The sequence below is a fragment of the Nematocida parisii genome (assembly GCF_000250985.1).
Source record: "Nematocida parisii ERTm1 unplaced genomic scaffold supercont1.7, whole genome shotgun sequence".
In the NCBI taxonomy this organism is placed as follows: domain Eukaryota; kingdom Fungi; phylum Microsporidia; genus Nematocida; species Nematocida parisii.
In genome coordinates, this window is record NW_013524652.1 from 105,058 (window position 1) to 130,139 (window position 25,082).

General features: G+C 32.7%; 13 protein-coding genes and 1 non-coding gene across 14 annotated transcripts; 8 read left to right on the forward strand and 6 right to left on the reverse strand.

Annotated features, from left to right (window-relative positions):
* Positions 1–3: 3 nt before the first annotated feature.
* Positions 4–1,995, forward strand: NEPG_02425 (uncharacterized protein; the record flags this gene model as incomplete). The annotated part of the gene is made up of 1 exon (XM_013204798.1): positions 4–1,995. The coding sequence occupies one exon, from the start codon at positions 4–6 to the stop codon at positions 1,993–1,995; it is 1,992 nt and encodes a 663-aa protein (XP_013060252.1).
* A 767-nt stretch (positions 1,996–2,762) lies between these two features.
* NEPG_02426 (uncharacterized protein) lies at positions 2,763–3,455 on the forward strand (the record flags this gene model as incomplete). Its single annotated transcript, XM_013204799.1, has 1 exon — positions 2,763–3,455. One exon carries the CDS (start codon positions 2,763–2,765, stop codon positions 3,306–3,308), a length of 546 nt encoding a protein of 181 aa, XP_013060253.1. The 3' UTR covers positions 3,309–3,455.
* Positions 3,456–3,688: 233 nt separating this feature from the next.
* Positions 3,689–4,035, forward strand: NEPG_02427 (uncharacterized protein; the record flags this gene model as incomplete). The annotated part of the gene is made up of 1 exon (XM_013204800.1): positions 3,689–4,035. The coding sequence occupies exon 1, from the start codon at positions 3,799–3,801 to the stop codon at positions 4,033–4,035; it is 237 nt and encodes a 78-aa protein (XP_013060254.1). The 5' UTR covers positions 3,689–3,798.
* A 180-nt stretch (positions 4,036–4,215) lies between these two features.
* NEPG_02428 (uncharacterized protein) lies at positions 4,216–5,997 on the forward strand (the record flags this gene model as incomplete). Its single annotated transcript, XM_013204801.1, has 1 exon — positions 4,216–5,997. One exon carries the CDS (start codon positions 4,216–4,218, stop codon positions 5,995–5,997), a length of 1,782 nt encoding a protein of 593 aa, XP_013060255.1.
* Positions 5,998–6,359: 362 nt separating this feature from the next.
* On the forward strand, positions 6,360–6,674 carry NEPG_02429 (uncharacterized protein; the record flags this gene model as incomplete). The annotated part of the gene is made up of 1 exon (XM_013204802.1): positions 6,360–6,674. One exon carries the CDS (start codon positions 6,360–6,362, stop codon positions 6,672–6,674), a length of 315 nt encoding a protein of 104 aa, XP_013060256.1.
* NEPG_02430 (uncharacterized protein) lies at positions 6,674–8,590 on the forward strand (the record flags this gene model as incomplete). The annotated part of the gene is made up of 1 exon (XM_013204803.1): positions 6,674–8,590. The coding sequence occupies one exon, from the start codon at positions 6,674–6,676 to the stop codon at positions 8,495–8,497; it is 1,824 nt and encodes a 607-aa protein (XP_013060257.1). The 3' UTR covers positions 8,498–8,590.
* Positions 8,591–8,851: 261 nt separating this feature from the next.
* Positions 8,852–9,740, reverse strand: NEPG_02431 (uncharacterized protein; the record flags this gene model as incomplete). Its single annotated transcript, XM_013204804.1, has 1 exon — positions 8,852–9,740. One exon carries the CDS (start codon positions 9,738–9,740, stop codon positions 8,898–8,900), a length of 843 nt encoding a protein of 280 aa, XP_013060258.1. The 3' UTR covers positions 8,852–8,897.
* Positions 9,741–9,862: 122 nt separating this feature from the next.
* NEPG_02432 (uncharacterized protein) lies at positions 9,863–12,206 on the forward strand (the record flags this gene model as incomplete). Its single annotated transcript, XM_013204805.1, has 1 exon — positions 9,863–12,206. The coding sequence occupies one exon, from the start codon at positions 9,863–9,865 to the stop codon at positions 12,149–12,151; it is 2,289 nt and encodes a 762-aa protein (XP_013060259.1). The 3' UTR covers positions 12,152–12,206.
* Positions 12,207–13,436: 1,230 nt separating this feature from the next.
* On the reverse strand, positions 13,437–14,327 carry NEPG_02433 (uncharacterized protein; the record flags this gene model as incomplete). Its single annotated transcript, XM_013204806.1, has 1 exon — positions 13,437–14,327. One exon carries the CDS (start codon positions 14,325–14,327, stop codon positions 13,437–13,439), a length of 891 nt encoding a protein of 296 aa, XP_013060260.1.
* Positions 14,328–15,362: 1,035 nt separating this feature from the next.
* Positions 15,363–17,105, reverse strand: NEPG_02434 (uncharacterized protein; the record flags this gene model as incomplete). Its single annotated transcript, XM_013204807.1, has 1 exon — positions 15,363–17,105. The coding sequence occupies one exon, from the start codon at positions 17,103–17,105 to the stop codon at positions 15,366–15,368; it is 1,740 nt and encodes a 579-aa protein (XP_013060261.1). The 3' UTR covers positions 15,363–15,365.
* Positions 17,106–17,210: 105 nt separating this feature from the next.
* Positions 17,211–19,016, reverse strand: NEPG_02435 (uncharacterized protein; the record flags this gene model as incomplete). The annotated part of the gene is made up of 1 exon (XM_013204808.1): positions 17,211–19,016. One exon carries the CDS (start codon positions 19,014–19,016, stop codon positions 17,211–17,213), a length of 1,806 nt encoding a protein of 601 aa, XP_013060262.1.
* A 33-nt stretch (positions 19,017–19,049) lies between these two features.
* Positions 19,050–19,122, reverse strand: NEPG_02728. Its single transcript has one exon. It is a non-coding gene; the product is annotated as a tRNA-Lys (tRNA).
* Positions 19,123–20,871: 1,749 nt separating this feature from the next.
* On the forward strand, positions 20,872–23,964 carry NEPG_02436 (uncharacterized protein; the record flags this gene model as incomplete). The annotated part of the gene is made up of 1 exon (XM_013204809.1): positions 20,872–23,964. The coding sequence occupies one exon, from the start codon at positions 20,872–20,874 to the stop codon at positions 23,962–23,964; it is 3,093 nt and encodes a 1,030-aa protein (XP_013060263.1).
* A 691-nt stretch (positions 23,965–24,655) lies between these two features.
* NEPG_02437 (uncharacterized protein) lies at positions 24,656–24,820 on the reverse strand (the record flags this gene model as incomplete). The annotated part of the gene is made up of 1 exon (XM_013204810.1): positions 24,656–24,820. The coding sequence occupies one exon, from the start codon at positions 24,818–24,820 to the stop codon at positions 24,656–24,658; it is 165 nt and encodes a 54-aa protein (XP_013060264.1).
* Between the last annotated feature and the right edge of the window lie 262 nt (positions 24,821–25,082).

Below are 25,082 nucleotides of genomic sequence, written 5' to 3' on the forward strand. Positions count from 1 at the left end.
CTTATGAAATATTTTATTAGTGGACTTTTAGTGTATTTTAGTGCTTTTTTGTCTCGTGGTGTAATTTATGCAAAATTGTTTGGATTTTTAATGCAGAATGAAGCACTGCAGAGTCTAATACGGGAGACTGAAATAATAAAAACAACTTTGTCAAAAATAAAGAGTCACACAAAGCAAGCCAAAGACTCAGTTGAGTCAATCGGTAAAGATCTCGTGTCATTAGAATCCTTTAAAAATGACGGTCTTGTAAGGGTATCTGCAACTGCGCAGATGAACATAGAGAAAACACGGCAACTATTAGGAGAGGTGAAGACCTTTGGAAAGAAGTACAGCAAATTAATTAAAGAAATAAAAAACAGAACTGAGTCGGCCAGTGCTGCCAGTTTACTGAGCTTATATAAAGAGATAAAGGGTCTTTTAGGCCTTAAAACTACAACGCCTGAAATATCTGAGAAAATATCTATATTAGAGAAAAACTTTGAAATTCTCATTTTAACAATAATCGATGCACTTCCAGAGATAATTGAAACAGAAGGGGCTGTTTCGTATGCCAAGGCTGTAAAGATATCAATTGAAGAGTCTCCAAATGAACTAGATGGTACAAAAGACAATAGGTCTATTATTGAAGAAAATACGGGAAGTGCAGGTGGAAAGGATGTGCTGAGCTGTAACATAGACAGGAATAGAATATTTGAAGTGTTTTTAGATTCTGTTGTTAGGCGATTTACAGAGAACTTGCACAATACTAATTTAATAGGAAAGGATGATTTATCATTTATTTTATCAGACCTAGTGCGATTAAAGGAAACAGACGGCCTTGCAATTCCGTCAAAGTACAAAATATTTTCTTTTGCAACCATACAGTACCATAGAATGCTTTATGAGTATTTAGAGGCAAATACGGATAAGTTTGATCCAAATGAGTCTATAGGCATTCTTCTATGGTGTAAAAAGTACTATGCAGAAATGGAGAAAATGGGCCGAATGAAGAGTGCACTGGGTCCTGTTCTATTTGCAGGGCGGGAAGGCGATTTAGTGGACAAGTACATATCAGCAGCACAAGAAAAGCTGTCTGAGTGGATACATAATCTAGCAAACATGGAAAGCAAACGGTTTCAGGAAAGAAAAAAGGCACCCGACTTGGATGGAGACAGCAAGTTCATAAGCATCGGATTCATGGATCTACTCCATATAATACGGCAGCAGTTAGAGCCTATGCATGTGCACCCAGGAATATTCAAAAGAGTGTCAGCGCATATTTTAAAGTGTGTGGAAGAGTTTAGAGAGATACTAATGGAGGCTGTGATAACAGAGCTAGACTTGGTTTTAAAGGATAAAGCTCACAATGGATTTGAAGAATACTGCATTGCTCTCTCCAACAGCGGGCTTAAATTCATGGACTGTCTCCATACGCTTCCATTCTACAACGATCCAAATATGCAGTCGATCAGTAAAGTATTTTATGCGTGTATGGAGCAGTCTAATGATGCACTGATCCGAAATATTCTGTATGTGGTATCTCCAGCGACTGAAAACATTTTTACGGAAAAGTGGATTTCAGAGCCAGTTACACAAACCATCATATCTACATATGCTGACTACCTGACAGATTATAAGGAGAGTATGATAGACTACACATTTACTTCATTCGTATCTGCGCTGTTGGACAGTACAATAGAACTATACTTTGATAGATTGACTAAAAAGCGCACAGTTTACCGCAAAGAGCATCTGTCAATTATAACTATGGATAGAAAAAAGTACAGAGAGTTCTTTTCCAAATATTTGTCAAAGAATTCACTGAAAGAGTCACTCAGAAGAATGGATTACTTCATCTCCATTACATCCTCTGACAATATAAGCTTATGCACATCAGAAGTGAAATTATACTTAAAAGACTTCCCCGATTGCTCAAAGGAAGCGCTCATAAAAATACTTAGAAAAATGCCAGGTGGAAGTAAAGAATTTAGTAAAGAAGTCATGAGCAGAATATAATAAAAATAAAATTGTGTTTATATATAAAGAAGTAAACTATTAAAATTTTAAAGCCAAACTAAGTAGTATAATGCAAAGTCTTTTCGGGTGTTTTAAGATTATAAATAAAAGTCTTCGCATGAGATAGAAAAGCTGAAGAGTTTTAATTTACTTCAGCAATCAAATATGACACTTTAATATTCAAATTGAAAACAAACAAAGGAATTGCTCTAAATATAGAATATTCTAATATTCTGATAATATAAGGAATATACTCAGCATTGCACATACCAAAGAAAATAGAGTGCAAGTAAGAAAGTCCTTATTTAATGGGGTGGCTATATGCTTTAGCATTCCTATAACTGAAAATATAATCTGAAAATACCAGAAAATACCCGAAAATACCACAAACTAGTTCGGGTTATTATAATCTTTATGCACCCAGAAAGACATTCAGACTCTTTTAATCGGTATAATAAAATCTATAGCGGTATAAACCAATTTGAATAATGTGCAAAGGAGGCAAAATACAATTGGATTTCTGGAGTATGCTATACTCACTGGAATTCCACATATAAACTAGAAACCAGAATTTCTATATTTTATGCCAAGTGAATATATGCTAAATAATCAGAAATACCTTTAAAATTTAGGTTATTTTTGTATTTTCATAAAATATATTTTATTCTAACCTGAATTTCTCTGAAATTTCTTATAATAATCTTTGGGCCTTTTAGTCCTCTTTATTTATTCTGCCGTCTTATTTATTATTATTTTTTTTATTTTTTATGTTTCTTATCCTTTTACTCAACACATTCTTGATTGGGATTGCTATAGTTGCATTATCTATTGGATTTATTGCCTTTTTATATAAGTCTATTCATTTCATAGAGGAATATCCCGTTAGAGCAAAAGAGAGGATCCGATTATTAATTTACTCAGTCTGGGGGATGCATTTTATTTTGCTATTTAGAGGATTCTCACTGTGGCTTATAGGATTTTCTTGTGTGTGCCAGCTGCTATTCTATAACTTATTAGATGACTATCCTAATATTGAGACAGCTGGTGCTGGTTTTATCACGGCAGTTGTATTTGCCTTTATCAACCACATGTTCTTCCTTAGCTCTATGCTTAAGAACAGATGTGGGCTGTTTGAGATTTTCTTCTACTTCTTCATAATTGTGTGGGCTATTCCAATATCATTCTTTTTGAGTTTGACCGCAAACGATGAAGTAATTACAATTTCAGGAACAAAGAAGCCCATTAGAAGAACATTGGCAGGAAAAGTTATAGATACTCTTCTCTCTAGACATAACGTATGGGAGGACAGATAGGTCAATTATATAAATAATTATTGGTAGAAGTTTCGGATTGAATTTTTAGGTTATATAAATAATACTGGCGTATCCGGGATATGTCGTGTATAAAGTGCTGAAGTTTACTGTGTATATACAGAATGTATTATATAACCCGAAATTTATCACCACATATAGATTGCTGCTTTTATATAGGGTTTGATTGTTCTTGTGTGCTGGTTGATGCACATCAAGTATTTTAGATTTTAACGGTTAAATTAGGTATACTGCAAATATTTATATATTTATTCTTTGCAGCATTGAATGGACGTTTTTTGCGGGTTTATATGTATGATAATAGAAGCATAGATCTGTCTATTCAAAATACCAAGATTTATAATGTAATTTCGGGTGTTATATATTTGGAGTAAACACTTAAAATGAACAGTCGATATGCATTGTGCGGCGTGTGGTGTTTGTTTGTTATTGAAGCAAGATATAGATAAAAACTGAGTTTCTATTTATCTGTATGCCAGAAAGAGAAATAGGGAATCTCGATGGATTTAATGATGTATACTACCAAGACTCTAGATTGCTGAGTAGTCTAGTATACACGGGGAAGAAATTAAAGTCTGCGCCATATTCAGAAGATGGATATCCTAATAAAGGACATATATCATATGAGTACATCACATATAACGAGCCCTTTTCCGCACGTACGGTTATTTTTAAGATTCCAATGAGCTATCTTAGAAAGAAACAATAAAATATGTTTCTCTACAAATATTTCATTTGTATTATCTTGCTTTAAGCCTGTTTTAAATGTTTACATTGGATTGGTCTAATTATATATCTATGTATGAAAACTTGCCCAATTAACACAGATTTATAACTGACCAATGACATTGTTTGGCCTATAAATAAATTATAGTGTATTTACGGGGAAATGGGTATTATGGACAAAATTTCAGAAGTAGCACAGCATTCTGAACAAAGCAATAAAAACAAAGATAAAGAAAAAGAAACAGGCGAAACGACGCAGGGCACTGCAGAAAAAGAAGAAAAAAAAGAAATAGAAAAAAAAGCAAACGATGTAATAAACCGGCCTAGCAAAGATGATGTAATAAACACCATAGCAGAAAAGCCAAAAACTGGCAAGTCATTGAAGGAAAAGCTAATTTCTTCACAGGACGTAGAGGTACACAGAGAAAGCACTGGTGTAAAGGGTGGGCTAAGTATATCTGGCAGCTCAAAGCAAACAATAGATCCAACGAAAGACACCAAAAAAACAGATGAGAATAAGTCTATAGGCCTGATAAACAAAGAGTCCAAGCCAGTGAGCTCAATACATACATCTGCACTGAAGGGGGGATTAGAGAATAAAGTAGGGGACAAAGACATTAATTCTGGAAAGATTAGCAAGCCAATAGAGTCATTTAATGTTGCAGGTGGGGTAGGATCTGGGATAGCCGATCACATAAAATCAAAGAAGCACAGTGATTTACAGGGGAAGCAGAGCAAGCCAATCATTGTAGATACAAACTCCGGTAAAGTAGAGAAAAAGCACAAGTCACACGATTCACCAGATGAGGAAGACACCTCTGTAGTAGAGCACTCACACACCAGTAAGAAAGTCAAGACTGAAGAGAGTATGAAAAAATCAGAAGAGTCGAAGAAAGCAGAGGGATCGTCTGATGGGCAAAAGGAAAGCAGTAATAAATCAGAGCAGAATGCCAAGCCAGGAGAGTCTGATGCTTTAAGCATAGGAACCTCTAGTGGCTTAAGCGGAAATGCTACGCATCACGCCACCAATCCGTCAGAGAGTGGCAAACCACACACATTAAGTGAAAGCGCAGAGCACAGTAAAACAGAAGGTGCTGCAGCAAAGACTAATCCAGAAAAGGAAAGTTCAGATAAATCGCTTGGAGCTGGCATAGCAACAGCGGCAGCAGCATCTACTGCGGCAAATGGCAGTTCAGCTGGCACCAGAGATGTTTATGGAAGCACTGCTTCTGGCAATTCTACAGTAAGCAGAGAGACTAGTGTAAGAAACGAAACATCTGTCTCTGAAAATGAAAGGACATCGACTCACGAGACTACTGAAAGAACAGTAACCGAGAAAACAGCCCCAATCACTCGTACAGAAGCAATGGCCATAGGAGCAGCAGGCGCTGCTGTCCCACTTGCTGCAGCAGGCGCAGTCGCTGCCTCTGGAAATAGAAATAATGCCATGGAAAACAGTTCTGCACAACCAGCAGCTGGCAATGGGCTAGCAAGAAGTGAATCTACTACAGCAGGTACAGTTGGCCAAGGTGATGCCTCTATACCAGAGAATGCCCCAGCACCTGCCAGCCAAGAACACAAAGCCTATGAAACAAAGCCAGAATCAAGCAGTGACTCTCTTTTAACACAAGACAGAGACAGTGGAGACCTTCTCTATGAAACAGACCTCTACAAAAAGCGGTATTTCCTTCAGTTTTTATGGACTAAAAGACACTTTACTCTTTCAAAGGATGGTATAATGAAGTACTACAGAAATGTCAACAGCAAGAGAAGGGGTGAGTTTGATATTAATGAGTACTTTACATCATTTAAAGCCACAGAAGTCAAAAAGGGGAAATATCCTTACAGAATCTCCCTGGTCAGTGATAAAAGTGACGATTTAGGATTTGAAACAAAAGAGCAGAGAGATGAATTCTTATACTGGCTGGATAAGGCAGCAGAATAAAACTATCTTACTATTATTTCCCATACTTAGCACTAGTCAGTGTTTATTTAAGATTATTTAAGTATCAAATGAATGTTATAGAAATAGAAATTAAACCCCCAAACTTCAGATTATTTCTAAATATAATATTTACAGCTATACCAGCATGAAATATTTTCCAATCCAATATAACTATAAAATACGTTTACACCACACATCCCAGAAATAATTCTATTAATATGATGATAGTTTGTCCGTATATTTTTAGCATATATTTTCAGTTATTTTTTTCTGTATAATAAGTAAAAAAATTTAATTTGCACGAACTAGAAATTATAGAAATAATGATGAGATACAAAAAGATGAAAATACTGACAAGAATAATGATTATAATAGTATTATTAACAAGAACCGTGTTTGCCGCAGAGAACATGGAAGTTATAGAAGACTTTAAAAACGTAGAAGTTATAGAAGACTTTGAAAACGTAGAAGTCGACCATTTACACAGTGATTTAATGCAATTTAGAGAATATATGTCTGATTTGGACATTGAATTAATTAAGCAGAATGATCCAGATTATTACAAAATATTAGAAGCAAATGAAGTTAATAATATATTTAGAATTTCTGCATTATTTAAATATTCAAATAATAAAGGAAAGGATATGGATTATATAACCCAAAAAAAAATAGCATAATGCATGAAATTAAAAGGTTTAAATATAAACGTGTATTTGACGCTAGTCTTTCAAATCCCATTCGAACCGGAGATATTTTGGATTGTACGGATGATACACAGAATATTAACTATAATTTATTAGAGGATATACTAGATTTATTATCTATGCTAGACTATTACAATGCCATAAAAAACACAGATATATTAGATCTACAGAATGAGGATTATAATGGCAATTATAATATTGAAGATTCTAAGAATTTATACAAAACCGTTTTCTTTCATTTAGTGTTAAACACAGATGTTATAACCAGAAAGTATAACAAAAGAAATATGGATATTGTACTGATGAATTTAGGAAAAATCATTGATAAAATATTAGATTCGGGTAACTTTGAGTTAGCTAATAAGATATTTAATCACAATGATGATAGTATGGAAACAGATAAAATAACCATTATAGTTAATAGTGTACTAAACAGGCCACTATATGAATATTCAAGGAGGCATATATGCTATAAGTACTCAAATATGCTGATAGATAATATATTGGATGCTGAAAGTATGATACCTTCTTTCTATTACAATACAGAATTTATGTCATATCTTCATCCAATAGTTAGGCTGTGCATTAAATATAATCTAGATATAAAAATAGTTGCTAATGGATCTAAAACATCTGAGTTTAGAACCGATGCACTGAAATTACAAATACCAGACAGCCTGGCTACATTCCCAGATGAAATATTAGACATTGAAATAAGTGATGCTAATGTTCAAGAAGGTAAGTTTCATTATATTATACCAGTAAATTCTATACATGCACTTATAAATTGCAAAGAGTTATATATTGATGTAAGCCAGAATAACCAGAAGTATATTAAAAAATTTGAAAAATTACTTGTGAATAACCCTAACATATACATTCTGCAAAATAATGGAAAGGACTTATTAGATTATAACAATAACACAAAAATAACCAAAGAAGATTCAATGGCTTTAATTGAAAAGAGTAGGCTAAAAGGTCTTTCTAGTGATGATATTTTGTTAAATGAGGATATCACTATAACTGCAATAATATATAATTATATAATTTGGGTATCTGGATTTAAATTATACTCTGGATTTTACATGGCCATATGTTTTACTATTCTAGGGCTTTTAAAGCAAGTCAAACAAGATTTATACAATGGCTCTAGATGTGTAATGTATTTTTTTAACAGTATAATAATCAGCATTATATTAGATTGTTTTGTGAATCTAGTACCATTATTTACAGAAGTTTCAAATGAATTCAAGTATATCCATGAGTGCAGAATAATATACGGTGTATTAATGGCAATATCTATGATTGGACTATCATTATGCCTTTTCAACCAAAAACTGTTTTTCACCAGAACCATTGCTGCACAGAAAACAAGAAAAATAATCAGAAATGTATTTTTTTCTATTTTCCTACTATTACTAGCTATAGTTACTGCTACAGTACTTTTTGGCGATAAGGACATACTAATGGCCCTTTTATACACCAAAGCACCCGAAACATTAGGAGTACTCTATTTCATAGCAGCATTCACTATAGTAAGGGTAGATAGTGATGTTCTGGTTTTCTCTGATTTCATAAAGCTGCCAAAGATTGCTTTTAACAAAATATGCAGAATGTTTAATGAAGGATCTTTTACATCACAAGCCATACCGTACATTATTATACTTACAGGATATATTTTAATACCTGTTTATATATGTCTTTTCATAAGGCTAGAATGCATTATCCCGTATGAAAATATGTTACCATATGTTAAATATACATTTTCTAAAGGAGCCCCTTTAATTAGTGCATAATTAACCCGAAATATTCCTATATCTACAATTTCCATAGAATTCAATCCATACGAATATTATTTATATTTATAAAAATGAAATAAATGTCACCCATCACAATACTAAAATATTTAAAATATAAAATTAAAGAACTCCTTCTGCTATTAAATACAGAATAAGTAAAATACTATAACAATATACTAAATATACTCATAAAGTATCTTATACAGAACCAATCCTAACTAATTTTATTAAATAATCATGAATTACTAATATATTCTGACTAATATAGTAACTATTACTGTATAACAGCTTAAAACCACTTGTAACACTCCAAAATTATTCTAATTATATAAATATAATGTAAATAATCCACCCACACAGAACAATCCGTACTTATACCTATTCTACAGTGTATTTATTAAAGCGTATTAATAATGGAGGAAAGGTGTTTGGTTGCATTAATATAAGCACTCTCCCACTCATTCCCTTTCATTCCATCATATATCAAAGAGGCAATTTTAAGCAAATCCCCTGCTTCTTCTTTTGTTTTATCTAAAGCCTGCATAATCTTAGCCCTTTCCATAATTGTGTATGTGTCAAGTAATAAACCAAGTACACATACCATATACTCTGATACACAAGCGCTCTTTTTATTTTTATTGCTACTGGGTATGTACAGCAAATCATCAGATGTTTTCTGTATGAATATACTGTTTATGTCAAGCACTGGTTGGTTTAGTGCTATACTTATACTTAATAATTTTGTAAGCATAGTTAGTCTTGTTTTTTTTGGCAACTTATCCATTTCTGCAATGGGCACCATACTGGATGGTATTTGGAACATGCCTTGATATACTTTCATAGATTTATCAAGTAAAGGGACAGGCTGTGTATTGCAACTACTGTACCTGATCTTCTTTACTGTAGAATCTGCTGTAAGTGTAGGAAGGTCTTTAGAGTATATTTCCACTGGAGATATCCCCATCTGCGTCTCTGCTAGGTAGACTACTTTGATGAAAGAAGGGCATAGTGCAGCGTAAATAAGCATACTCTGCATTGACAACGGCCTACTTTTCTTAATAATCTGAGTATTTGGGTTTAATCCTAGTAGAGAGGATTTTGTCTCCTCAGATACCCTGGCAAGTTCATCTTGTTTTGTTTCTTTACCGTATCTCTGGTTTATTTCTCTCCATGACTCTGGCGCACGCCTCTTGCTTGTTTGTAAGAAGTAGTTCTGTTGTGCTGCTATTGTTTTCTTCATAAATCACAAGAAAACAAAGAATTTATAGCCCATAGAACTTACCAGAAAGGAAAATTTCTATTTCTAGAAATTTCTGGCTTCTGGAAATAATTATTTCATTTTGCTGCAAATTTGCACACAGAATGACAGGAAAGAAAAAACAAAAGCTGTTAGAAAAATATTTAGAGAAAAAGCAACGGCAGAAGGAGAGGGATTCTCTAGTGGAGCAGTTAAAGGAGTTACAGAATAAGTCAGAAGCAGTAAAATCAGACACACTTACATCCTCGAGTCTACTAGTACGCCGTAAAAAGACAAGCACGAAAAACGCACTTAAATCAGAGAGTAGAGACAAGAGAGAGAAGGAAGAAGGCAATGAAGAGAAGGAAGGCAATGAAGAGAATACAATTTCTTCAGAGGATAATAAGATGAGTGTGAATGACCTTATGAACACGGTGAGTTCAGAAGCCTTGTGTGATGGGATTATTTGGAGAACATTAGAAAAGAGGAAGCTTGTGGCTGAAGAAGAGGACGGGGAGAGTAAAAAGTGCATAAAATCAGAAGAAGTAAAAAATAAAAAATGTGCCGATTTAATAAAAACAGACAAGGCCCAGTCCAGGACCAGAGAGGGTCAGAGCACACTTCCAATAACTCACATGGAAGATGAAATTGTTTCTTCTGTAAAGCATAATCACATTACGATAATAACGGGTGGGACAGGGACTGGGAAGTCCACGCAAGTACCACAATTCTTATATGAGAATGGGTTATGCGACCATAAGAAGATATGCATTACACAGCCCAGGAGAGTATCTGCGTATGCTGTGGCAAGCAGAATATCTCAGGAGCAGAGTACAAAAGTAGGTGGTCTTTGTGGGTACAGGATGAGGTATGACACAAAGACTTCTCAGAGCACAAAGATACTTGTTTTGACAGAGGGAGTACTTCTACAAGAACTAGCTGATGATCCATTCCTGGCAGAGTATTCTGTGATAGTTTTAGATGAGGTACATGAGAGGTCTCTGCACCAGGACACGGCCCTTCTGGTTCTGTTAAAACTAGTCGTAAAGAGGGACTTAAGACTTGTTCTGATGAGTGCTTCTATAACAGATGAGTACATTTCAGCCGTACAGAAGATATCCGGTGCCACTATAAATAAAGTACAGGTAGATGCACAAGTACATCACGTAGAGATACATCACATGCCTGTAATGGGAGAGTATCACTATATGGACGAGATGCGATCAAGGATAGAATCATTAGATGCAGAGGATGGGTCAATCCTTGCATTTGTATCAACAAAGGATGAGACTGAGAAGATGAAAACCCTTCTGTGCATGGAGCATAAGGCCGTGTTCACTTTGCACAGTGACACACCAGAGGATATCCAGCATACTATACTCAGCAGTAAAGGTGTAGTTATTGTGGCAACCAATGTAGCTGAAACATCTCTTACACTCCCAGATGTAAAGTATGTTATAGATGGTGGCAGAGAGGTTCAGAAGAAGTACAGTTATACGACAGGCACGTACACCTATAATACAGTACTTATATCTAAGGAGAGTGCAGAGCAGAGAAAGGGAAGAACAGGCCGAGTAAGTGCAGGTGTATGCTATAGGATATACACAACAGTAGAATACGAAAAAATGAGAATTAACAGAGAGCCTGAAATAGAAAGGGAAAGGGTCCTTCCAATGGTATCTGCCCTATTAAAGGCAGGAGTACGCCCTAATAATATATCCCGTGTAGAGTGTATTACACCCCCACCAGACACTGCGATAGATACAGAATTACAATTACTTACCAGACTAAATATTATAAAGGAATCAGAACTTACCCCTATTGGTAGACAGACTCTTTCTCTGCCCACTGACCCTGTCTTAAGTACTGCTTTATTACGTGCCAAGGGCGTATCACAGGACACTTTTTATTGTATGCTGAATATTATCACGGCAATTGAACTGTACAACCCCAGAAGGGTCCATTATACACCGAGTTATATCCCTAATAGTACAACGTATATTGAAGCACTCTGCAGACCAACTCCACAGACATTCACTAGGCACAAGCTTATTCAGCATATTATAAAGGCTTTTAATAAGATATTTACTAGTGAGGGTGATTTACGTTATACTTCACAGATTACTGAAGTATCTGATGTAGATAGGCGCATAGTCTCACTTGACCATAATAATACGGATGCTTCTGTTGGTGTATCCTGTGGCAAGATTCTAGCCTGGTGCTTTTCATCGAATTTAATCACAACTTATAACGGCAAGTACTATTATAAAGGAGAGGAAGTAAGGATGAGGAGTCCTTTACCTGACATACATTCAGATAAACCTGTTCCATTAGTTTGTTATTCTATAATACACCCAGATGTATCTGACACCAAAAAGATTTCTGCTGTATGTTCTGTGATACCAGAGTACTAAATATTCATAATTTATTACACATTAAATAATACTTATTACACAATACACAATAAATAATACTTATTACATAATACACAATAAATTATCATTTATCACTTATCACTTATTACACAATACACAATAAATAACATATTACTTATTACTTATCACTTATCACTTATCACTTATTACACAATATATAATAATTAATATATCACTTATCACTTATTACACAATATACAATAAATAACATATTACTTATTACACATCATTTATTACACAATACACAATAAATAATACTTATTACACAATACACAAAATGTTCTACTAGAATTTTATTTAAATAATAATTCAATGTATTCATGATATATAACATATTGTGTTATATATTATGTACTTAGCAGCATCTACCCCCACAGCACTTACCTGTCCTGTTACAGTCACCTGTCCTGTTATAGTCATTTGTACTGTCACAGTCATTTGTTCTGTAGTTCCTTGCCTTTCCACAGCCAGCCTGTGGCACACACCTTCTGGCCTTTACGCTAATTAAATTTAATATTATTAAAATAGTAAAAATATAAATAAATCCCTTCATTATAAAATTTTATTTGCATTACTATTTATACTTTATGTCATATATTTTGATTCTCCTGATAGTGTCTCCTTTACCCCTCTTATAGCTCCTGGATGTGCCACCTATCAATATTTTATTACACAATACACATTAAATTATTACTTATTACACAATATATAATAAATAATTTATAAAGTTTATATAAAATAAAATTAACACTTCTTACACAATACACATTAAATTATTACTTATGACACAATCCACATTAAATAATTTATAAAGTTTACATAAAATAAAATTAACATTTATTACACAATATACAATAAATAATTTACTTATTACACAATATACAATAAATAATACTTATTACACAATACACGATAATTAATATATCATTTATTACACACCATTTATTACACAATACACAATAAATTATTATTTATTACACACCACTTATCACACAATATACATCATTTATTACACAATATATAATAAATAACATGTTACTTATTACACAATACACATTAATTAATACATAATACACAATAAATTAATACACCACTTATTACACAATACACAATAAATAATACTTATTACACAATATACAAAATGTTCTACTAGAATTTTATTTAAATAATAATTCAATGTATTCATGATATATAACATATTGTGTTATATATTATGTACTTAGCAGCATCTACCCCCACCACAGCAGTTAGTCTTTGGCTTACATCAGGCAGCACTTGGCGTACAGCAGTTAGTCTTTGGCTTACAACAGCCAGCACTTGGCTTACAGCAGGCAGCACTTGGCGTACAGCAGTTAGTCTTTGGCTTACAGTCACATGGACCACAGCAGCCACTACTTGGCTTACAGCAGGCACCACTTGGCTTACAACAACCACCACTTGGCTTACAGCCACTTGGACCACAGCAGTTAGTCTTTGGCTTACAGCAGCCGCCACTTGGCTTACAGCAGTTAGTCTGTGGACCACAGCAGCCACCACTTGGCTTACAGCAGTTACTTGATCTATTACAGTTGGCTTGTGTACTATTGTTAGATCTATTACTGTTAGACCTGTTACAGTTAGTCATACTACTATTAGATCTGTTACTGTTAGTCTGTGAATTACTTAATTTATTACAGTTTGCTTGTGTACTGCTTGGCTTACAGCAGTTACTTGATTTATTACAGTTACTGTTAGACCTGTTACAGTTAGTCTGTGAATTACTTAATCTGTTACTGTTACAGTTAGTCTGTGTACTGCTTGGTCTACAGTTGGCTTGTGTACTGCTTAGACTACTATTATTCTGTGGAGTACTGCTTGATTTGTTATAGTTAGTCTGTGTAGTACTGCTTAGGCTACTATTAGTCTGTGGAGTACAGTTAGTCTGTGCAGTGGTAGTCTGTGGAGTACTATTAGTGGTAGTCTGTGCAGTGGTGGTCTGTGGAGTACAGTTAGTCTCTGGACTATTATATTCAGTCTTTGTAGTACTATAATTAGTCTGTGAGCTATTACTGTTGTCTTGTTTATTGCTGTAGTTACTTGATTGATTAGTAAAAATTTTTGCGTTAATTAAATTTAATATTATTAAAATAGTAAAAATATAAATAAATCTTTTCATTATAAAATTTTATTCTTATTACTATTTATACTTTGTGTAATATATTTTGACCCTTCTGGTAATGACTCCTTGTCCCTGATTCCTTAATAAAAGCACTATTTGTGCTGGTTTTATACAGTGTGATACAGACTGTCAAACAAAATGATGGTGGTTTGAGTGTAAAAATACGGGAGTGACAGCTTTTATGATTGGAAATGGTGGTTATATAAGGACTGTGTTAAAGAATAGGTTTCGTATGCTTATAAGCAGCCAGTAAGATACTTTATTATTAAATTTGTATACGTATTTATAACCCGATATAACCCGAATTTATACTGTCCTTATGTACTATTATACTAATAACAGTATATAAGAGTACCTATCACTATTTATTACACAATATATAATAAATAATTTATAAACTTTATATAAAATAAAATTATCACTTATTACACATTATACAATAAATTGTGTGTTATATACAACTTATTACACAATATATAATAAATAATACATTATATACCACTTATTACACATTATACAATAAATTGTGTGTTATATACAACTTATTACACAATATATAATAAATAATACATTATATACCACTTATTACACATTATACAATAAATTGTGTGTTATATACAACTTATTACACAATATACATCACTTATTACACAATATACAATAAATAATACAATATATATAACTTATTACACACTGTTCATTACTTATTACACATTATATAATAAATAATACAATATATATAACTTATTACACATTGTTCATTACTTATTACACACTGTTCATTACTTATTACACATTATACAATAAATAATACATTATATATAACTTGTTACACATTATATATAACTTATTACACATTGTTCATTATTTTTTACACACTGTTCATTACTTATTACACATTATACATCACTTATGCACTATGCATTACTTATACTGCATTACATAATATATAATTTATAAACTTTACATAAAATATTTTCATTACTTTTTACACATTACACATTACTTTTTACATATTACACATTAATTATTGGTTTATTTAAATGCCTGCTTATATATGCTTATGCTCTCTTTCGCTGGTACCCTTTTATGCACCGATTCATGTACTTTTACGAATTCAGGCAGTTTCCCCTCTAATTCCGTTGAATACTTGCTATTTATTATAATGTAGTGGTAATCAAGTGGTTCAAATAGCATTATATTATCGATCATTTTAGACTCGGCCGTATTATACTCCTCGATCCTGAGCGTATACAAAGTGTCCTTGAACCTCTGCTTCCTGTTGAGGTGCCCGATCACCCCTAAAATATTCGGGTTATTGTCCAGCGACCGTGTGATGACCCTTTTATGGCCCAAGTACGTGGACAGTGGGAGCATGTACGGGGTGAACGTGTTAAGTATGAAGATCGGTGAATCCTTGGAGGAGAGTCTTTGGAAACATTCATTCCTAAGGTAATCTATTGGTTTTGATATGTTTTGATGGTCTAATCCGATTACTATCCCGATTATTAAATTTCCTATGAAAACGTATTTTGAAAATAACAGTTTTTTAATTAAAATACTTCCCTTTTGGGTAATACTAAAATTTTGATTTTTAAAACTTTCAGTTATTTTTTTATCACTGCACCATAAATTCTTCAATTCCCTCGCAATAATTATGTTAATATACGGCAGCATAGGCAATAAAAACCGCATCTCTTTATGGGCAATCACCCCGTGCACAATTAAGTACAGTAATGGACTAATCACCTCAATCGATAAGTACGTAATACTTCTGCTACATAGCGTAATAAATAACATGCCCGTATACCCGCCCAGCAAAACAAATAAAAATAAAATCGCATAAATAAACGGTAAAGTGCCAAATACGTGAGATACCTTATACATAATATTAACCCTATAAAATTCGTATACACTGCAGACTAATTCCTTATAAAATAATGAATCAATCAGTACGCACAGTAATACACCCATAATACACGATATAATATTAGTGACACTAATTATCCTACTATGTGTAATATATAAATTCGCATACTTTAAAAAATTAAAAATATTTTCAACTTTCTTCTCCTTGACACGCCATGCCCTGTCAAATGAAAGGACTTCCTTATACACTGAATATATCCATATACAGCCAATATTAATAATAGAAGTAGGTCTAATATATACAGTAATTATGGATAATAGCACAGTAAGTAAATGAGAGATAATTTTAGTGGTCTTATCCTTGCACTTACTAATACTTAATAACCTATGTGTAATATATATTGTGAGGGCACTCTCAACTGAATTTATATGGGACCGTGTGCTGTACAGCCACAAGCCAATATTAAGCACAGTTGTGATTAGTACTTCGTACGGAATATATGACACATTGTGTAATAACTTATACGATATAATAGTACTATAGTCAGATACAGCAGATACAGTGGCACCAATTAGTTTAATTATATACGGGGAGTACTTCATGAATAATAATTCGTGTGATACGGTTATATTAGTGTACGCATTAATACAGGACGAGAGTATTTTGGTAACCCATCGCAATACTAAAAGTGGCAAAATGTACAGGCATACGAATACGAAGGACCGTATACCGAAGAACCATTCCCATGTGAAAGTTGTCTTATTAAGGATTGTGTTCATGGCTACTTCTACTGACTGGAAATATTCATCTGGTTCATAGTGTGTCTTAATTAGTGCTGCATTTACTATCCTGTATGAGAGCAGTGCAGGAAATAGGAGTGAATGTGTAGTAAGTAAATTCTGCATTTAAAAAATAAAATAAAATTAGTTTTATTTTTTAATTTTAATTTTTTAATTTTTTAATTTTTTAGAAATTCTTTCTTTACTTTTTTTTTAGTTTTTTTAGTTTTTTTAGGTTTCTTTCAGGATTTGTTCATTTTGTTGGTGGATTTGGTGGGAAATTGATGCTCTACGGATTGATTTACGTGGTGTATTTGCAACAGAAGGAAATACCTCTTTTTTTGGTGGTTTATGGTTAATATTCTCTATACTATTATTATTTACACAATGTGTAATATATTCTGTATTATTAATATTAATAGGCTCAGTCACTGACTCGGTCGTATTAATAGGCTCATTAATAGTAACTGGTTCAGTCGGTAATTCAGTCACTGACTCAGTCACGATCGGGAATTCAGTCGCACTAATAGGCTCATTGACTGACTCAGTCACGATCGCTGGTTCAGTCGCACTAATAGGCTCATCCACTGACTCAGTCACGATCGGGAATTCAGTCGCACTAATAGGCTCATTGACTGACTCAGTCACGATCGCTGGTTCATTGACTGACTCAGTCACGATCGCTGGTTCAGTCGCACTAATAGGCTCATTGACTGACTCATCCACTGACTCGCTCACGATCGCTGGTTCATTGACTGACTCGATGGGTAATTCATCCACTGACTCGCTCACGATCGCTGGTTCATTGACTGACTCGCTCATATTAATAGGCTCGTTCGCTGTCTGTTTGACTGACTCGTTCGCTGTCTTAGTTGCATTGATGTACTGGTTTATATTAATTGATTCGTTTGTCATATTAATAGACTCATTCACTGACTCATTAAATAAGTCATTTACTGGCTTAGTCAGTGACTCATGCACTCCTTCTACCTCATGTACTCCTACTGACTCATTCATTATTATATTAACTGACTCATTTAGTGACTCATTCAGTGACTCGTTCAGTGACTCATTAACTAACTGGTTCAGTGACTCATTCAGTGACTCATTTAGTGACTCATTCAGTGACTGGTTCGCTTCTTCCTCTTGCACTCCTTCTACCTCACCTGCCTCATCTGCTCCTTCTATCCCGTTCATTATATCATCTACTTGTACTCCTTCTACCTCATTAACTGACTCATGCACTCCTACTGACTCATTAACTGACTCATTAACTGACTCGTTCGCTTCCTCACCTGCTCCTTCTACTTGTACTCCTTCTACTTGTACTCCTTCTACTTGTACTCCTTCTGCCTCTTCTTCTACTTGTACTCCTTCTGCTCCTTCTACTTGTACTCCTTCTGCCTCTTCTTCTACTTGTACTCCTTCTGCTCCTTCTTCTACTTGTACTCCTTCTGCCTCTTCTTCTGCTTGTTCTGTGTCTGAGTACATTTCTGGCTCTAATTCTTTGTCTGAGTATAAGTCGTTTGAGTCAAATTCTATGTCACCCCAGAAGTTTGAAATTGTTTCCATTGCTTCTTTTGTGTATAACTGACACTCGTTTATATCCGCATCACTTAATATTGAATCATTATTTTTTATGGTATGTGTATTATATTCTGTTGTGTTGTCGCTGTACTCGTCTGAATTATTTTCTGAATTATTTTCTGGTTTTGAAAATCGGGTTAAGTCGGGTTTTTGGTCTTTTACTGTTTTTGTTATCCTAAATAACTTATTGGCTGCTTCTATTATGCAGGGGTAATGGATCCTTACTTGTTCTGTGATTACCTCCCCGTTCATTTTTATTTTTCCTGTTATGACCCTTAATGAGTCCTGCTTATAATTTATTACACATTCTAATGTCTCTGTGTGTGAGACTTTCACGTCTGATTTGTTACTTGTTCCTATTGTACAGACGTCACCTATAAAATAGACCTTTTTTGTGTCATTATCAGAGAGTAATTCAAGAGAGTACTCCTCTGCTCTATGCTCCTCCATAAAAAAATAAAAAAAAGATATTTAGATAAAAAACACCCAGTACGGGACTCGAACCCGCGGCCCTCAGATTAAGAGTCTGATGCTCTACCGACTGAGCTAACCGGGTACAATTTGATATTGTATAAGATATACAGTAATGACGGGATATATTACATAATGTGGTATAATTAGTGTATACTTATTACATAATGTGTATTATATTATGTAAGGTATAAATAATGTTTAATAAATCATTCTTATACTATGTATTGTATACTTATTATGTACTATGGTATAATTGTTGTATACTTATTATGTACTGTGGTATAATTGTTATTTGTTAGTAAGTGTGTAATAAGTTTTGGTTAAGTTTATACACAGTGCATAATAAATTATTAAATTAATTTAAATTAATTTTTATTACATATTGTGTATTATATTATTACATATTACATATTGTGTATTTATTTCTGTTATTTTAAATAAAAGTGTTTACAATTTATTACATAATGTATATTATATTATTATTACTTATTATTACTTATTACATAATGTGTATTATATTATTATTATTTATTATACCATGTGTACTTAATTTTACTTATTACATAATGTGTATTTAGTTTAGCTGTAATTAGTTAATAATGTAAAATATGAATATGTGTATTATTTATTATTACTTATTACACATTGTGTATTATATTATTATTATTTATTATACCATGTGTACTTAATTTTACTTATTACATAATATGCCTTAATAATTATACTGTGTAGATACAACCACTCAAGCAGGCATAAGACTGATCCACTAATGCACTAACATGAATAATGATCCTGTCAAGATATAATGATAAATATAGAACCAGTGATACATCATAAGCATATAATACTACAGGACCACTACACACAGCACGTATTACTTATATACAGAATAAGCATACAAATAATGAAGATAATTTAAATGGAGTAAAGCATGGCCGTATACTCCTTAAACAAAGAATGAATAAGACAGTTATAATTAAAGATATAAGTAAATGGATATAACTGCCATATGAAGGAATATTTTGATTATATTCTATAATTAACTGTTCAGTATCTATTACATAAACCATATAATAATACTCTAATTATATCTAGTACTTATAATATACTCAACTGAATCAGTCACACAGACAGTTTTAGATCATATAATGATAAGTGCAGTTAATGATAAGTGCAGTTAATGATAAGTTAGTCTAGTTATTCTTATTGTACGTTGATTTATCAGATGACTCATTAAGATACTTTATTATTGTATACGTATGCATATACTGTACGATTAATTTATACTGTATTTATGTATCTAATGATTAATGTACTATTAATAGTATACATGATGTACATCATTAAATATATAATTAGTCTATTACTTAAAGACTTAGACATACGAAAATTCGGGTTATTTATTGAATACCCGAAACTATTAAATAGGTTTAATTCCAATCATTTATGTTAGTAACACACCTATTCCTATCACAAATGATGTATATTCATATATTAATATCATACTTAACCATTACTATTATATATCTAACTATCAAAACCAACATATATAATTAGTCTATTACTTACTAATTAGTCTATTACTTACTAATTAGTCTATTCCTTAATAATTAGTCTATTACTTACTAATTAGTCTATTCCTTAATAATTAGTCTATTACTTAATAATTAGTCTATTACTTACTAATTAGTCTATTCCTTAATAATTAGTCTATTCCTTAATAATTAGTCTATTACTTAATAATTAGTCTATTTTTTATATTTTTTATATTTTATTCTGCTAATAAAAATTATAAATAAAAGTAAAAATTAGAAATAAAAATAATTTAGATATGAAAGAGAGACAGAATATACTTAAGAAGAACAATATTATAATAAGAAATAGATTAAAGAATACTATAATTATACTATTAGTAATAAAAACAGTAATATACAGCGTATGTGCTAAACTGTCTGAGAAAGATGCAGAATTAGCAGAGACCATGGAGATAAGAAATTGGTTTTTATTACGCCCAACTGGAGGACTTTCACCAACTCTTCAGCATATGGTCCATAAAAATAGGTTTATGGAGAACTTTCGTATGTACTGGCATGGAATATATAGAGAAAAGAGTAAAGATAGTGGATCCAGACGGAATCATAATGATTTAATGGCATGGAAAGTGTATAGCATAATAGATGAGGATAAAGAAAAGAACAAATACTTGAATGTGTTTGGAGATAAACTGATAAATATGTTTCCATCAGTGCACGGGGCTTATTCTATTGACTCTCCATCCACTGGCACATTCACTTGGTTTCTAAGGATGAATACTGGCAATTCAGACGGCTTGAATTTATTGGCTTCTTTATTTCTTCTTTCTGAGGGAGTGAACATCCCCATTGAAATAATAAGTGATAAAGAGCACGCTCGGAATAAAATAATTATTTTAAAGAAGAAAGGAGAAGAAAATGAATTCTTTGTTAATTTGAGTCTAATCATAAATAGTAGTGCAATCCCAGTATATTGTAATACAGTAGAAGGTATACTGGCCTTCTTTAAAAGACTTAGTGATCCAGAAGATACTCTGAAAGTACCAGAAGAGTTCTCAATGCCCAGTACGTATGAAGAGTTCTTAACAGGGAAATTCCTGTATAACCCGAAATTTCTTATACAGTCGTACGTCTTTGAGTATATAGACGATGCGAATACGTATAATATGTTTGCAACAGCAGTGCATGACATACTTAATGAATACATACCTACTAATTGTGATAACCCAATTACAGATGCAGATAGGCACGCACTGGTTGTATTTAATCAGTTGTTTATGGGTGGCAACAGAGAATATATTAAAAGCCTGCGTTCATTTAATGAGGTATTTGAAACAACTATTGGGCAGCAATTACTAGAAATAGAATATACGGCGTGTAATCTCACAGACTTCTCTAAGTTTAAAAGAGTAAGTGATGCGCTTAAAAATACACCCTTTGTGAATGTTATTTATAGACCAAGTTACATAGATGGGCCAGCTTATATTAATAAGGACCGTCAATACGCTTTATCTTATAAAGACGAATGCTGTTTTAAAAATTGTCAGAAGTGTATTCTTCTTGCTCTGTTCCTATGCTTTGCCTTTGACCGAGAAACTAAAGAATATAATATAGATCATATACCAAATGCATCTAAAGAGCTAAAAGAGTTCTTTTCTAAGTATACCCACAAAGTAAGTAGCATAGGCAGTACTATGCGATCTGATTGGGAGAGAGTTATATGTGGACTTCCTAGACCAGAGCATGGTTTTTCTAAAGGTGGTTTAACCGTTAATACTGGATTATTACACATGTTATATACGATGTATGACTTAGTAGGAAAAGGGCATAAAATAAAAAGAACAATTAGTTACATAAATAATCAGTTCCAGAATAAGTATAAACAAGATAAAAAAGAGGCAAAAAGAGACATAAAATTATATTTAGAAGACATATTTATTTCTCTCTCCAGAAACAAAAGCATAGACACGTCATGCCTTTCTCTTAATCCTGTAAAAATAACTAAACATGGAAAGTCTGTTATCGATATGGATATACAATTTATTATTCTATACACATTTGATGGTTTAAACCAGTATGGAATTAAATTCACTATATCGAAAAGTTATAACAATCCTTTAGTGGAGGTGGTAGAGGATGAAAACATACCATTCTATGGTGCCTTCCAAGTTAAATCTTACTACAAAAAACTAAGTGCATTTTTAGATGAACCAAACCCTAATTATAATATTTATATGGATCCAAAGACATACCCACAAATGATTATAAAACAGTACACTAGCAAGAGATATATAATAACTGATCCTGGAGAGAGTTATGAAGAAAAGAAGACTTTTATTATAAAAAACGCATATGAGACGAATAAAAGAGAAATAGTGAATAGAAAATGCGATGATCCAAACAGACTAATGCTATGGGGAAGTTTAGATGATTTAGAGCACAAGTCACAGCTTATAAAAATGTTCTTAATACACAATAATAGAGAAACCCTTAAAATTAATAATCCCATGGTACGGTTCACTTCTAATCTTATAAGGAATGTTCCTATGGATGACTTAAAAACAAGACAATGTATTCTATCTGCCTGTGTATACACTAATAACTATAAAATATACTATCCACAGCTTAAGAAATATGATGTGTATACTATGCCTAGAACAGAAATCTCTTCAAATGGACTATCCTCACTAATAGCAACACTGTCTGATATAGAGGTAATAGATCCCACTTCTTTATTTAATTCATATATATCTCTATTACAGGTGTATAAGAAAGATAAAGAAATCCCTTATTTATTCTCAGATTTATCCGTTATTATTAGTATACTAAACAAAATAAACAGTGATGTTTCTAGTCCAGTACACCCAATATCTAAGAATAAGACAGAATCACGTGATAATGAATCAACTGCTATGGATATAATACAGCCAGAAAAACTATGCTCGTACAAACAGTCTGTTTTAAATAATATTCATAAAGAATTAATGAATGCAGTGCCCTCTCCTGTTAACAATAACCTTACTGCTATTTATATGTGCTGGGTTTTTAATATAATTAACTCTCATTACCCCTTCTGCATAATGGATATTACACTTATATACTCCCGTATACACAGACACCTTCTTTCACATAAAATTAAAGATATTTTAGGATATAAATTATCCAATAAAAATATAACTAAGTTTATAACGTTCTTAGAGGACAATAAGCCAAAATTATACGATGGTACAGATGCATATGAATTTGAAGAGAACTACCAAGCAATAATATCCCTATTTAATAGTTATACCAAACAACCCGAAATAGTATTATGTGATCATGAGGAGGCACTGTCATCGACCTTATGCTCTTTATTCGGGGTATTAGAGCGTCTGGATATACGCAGACACTGAGTCCTTGTGGTACTATTAGTGATGAGCCATGTGTCGAATTGTTTCCCATTAGTCCTCCCATTCTCTGTGTGGGTGTGTGCTACTTATATAGTCTGAAGTTGTTCTATGGTTGTTATATCTTGACAGGATCATTATGCATGTTAGTGCATTAGTGGATCAGTCTTATGCCTGCTTGAGTGATGGTGTCACCAAGTATAATTATTAAGGCATATTATTAAGCATACTTTAGAAATAAATACTCTTTTATAAATTATTTATAATAAGCTTATATACAATAATATACTGAACATAAGAAATTTACGGTCATTAATGGGAAGTTGTATAAAGTTATTATATAAGACAAGAATAATAATAATTTGAATGGGATTAATTTATATTACTAGGATAAATAACTGTATAATTTAATAATATATTATTACTGTATATTATTACTGTATATTCATTATTTATATGATACTATTGTACTTTAAATATGTCTAGTACTATAATAGACCAATACGTCTGTTTTTATCTTATTCCTTGAGTAGTTGTTTCTGTTAGCACAGAGTGCTTTATAAAGAATTCTTCAGTGGCACAGTTTCCTTCTATTTAGTAAATGGCTTGTATTATACACTAAACAGTTCAATAGGCTTATTATACCCGATTTCACACAGTTAGAGTATTCTCCGTCTTCATCAGCCATGGTTTATCATCATACCGTATGCTTTACTTGTGCATATGACAGTATCTCTGTCCCTTTATTAATGAAGGGACATGCACTGGGCGTGTTTATTGTCTTAATAAGATTAGAGGTAATGCCTGTATGATTAGTCACATATGAAAGAATATCTTCTTCTATAAAGCATTTATCATACATTATGCCATATACTTTACTTCTTTTTATATTCTCTGCTGTTGACTTTTCATTCTTTATCTGATCATTCAAGAGAGTGTACACAGCCGTTATAAACTTAATATACTATCTTTTGTGTTAGTATACTCGTATATACGACTGTACATGGGACTGCAGTGTACTTAAGAACTTTCCTGCCTTGAAATTCGGGTTATACGTACTTGGTACATTAAATACTACTTCTATAATATTTGAATTTGTACTGTAGTTGTCTATATACACTAGG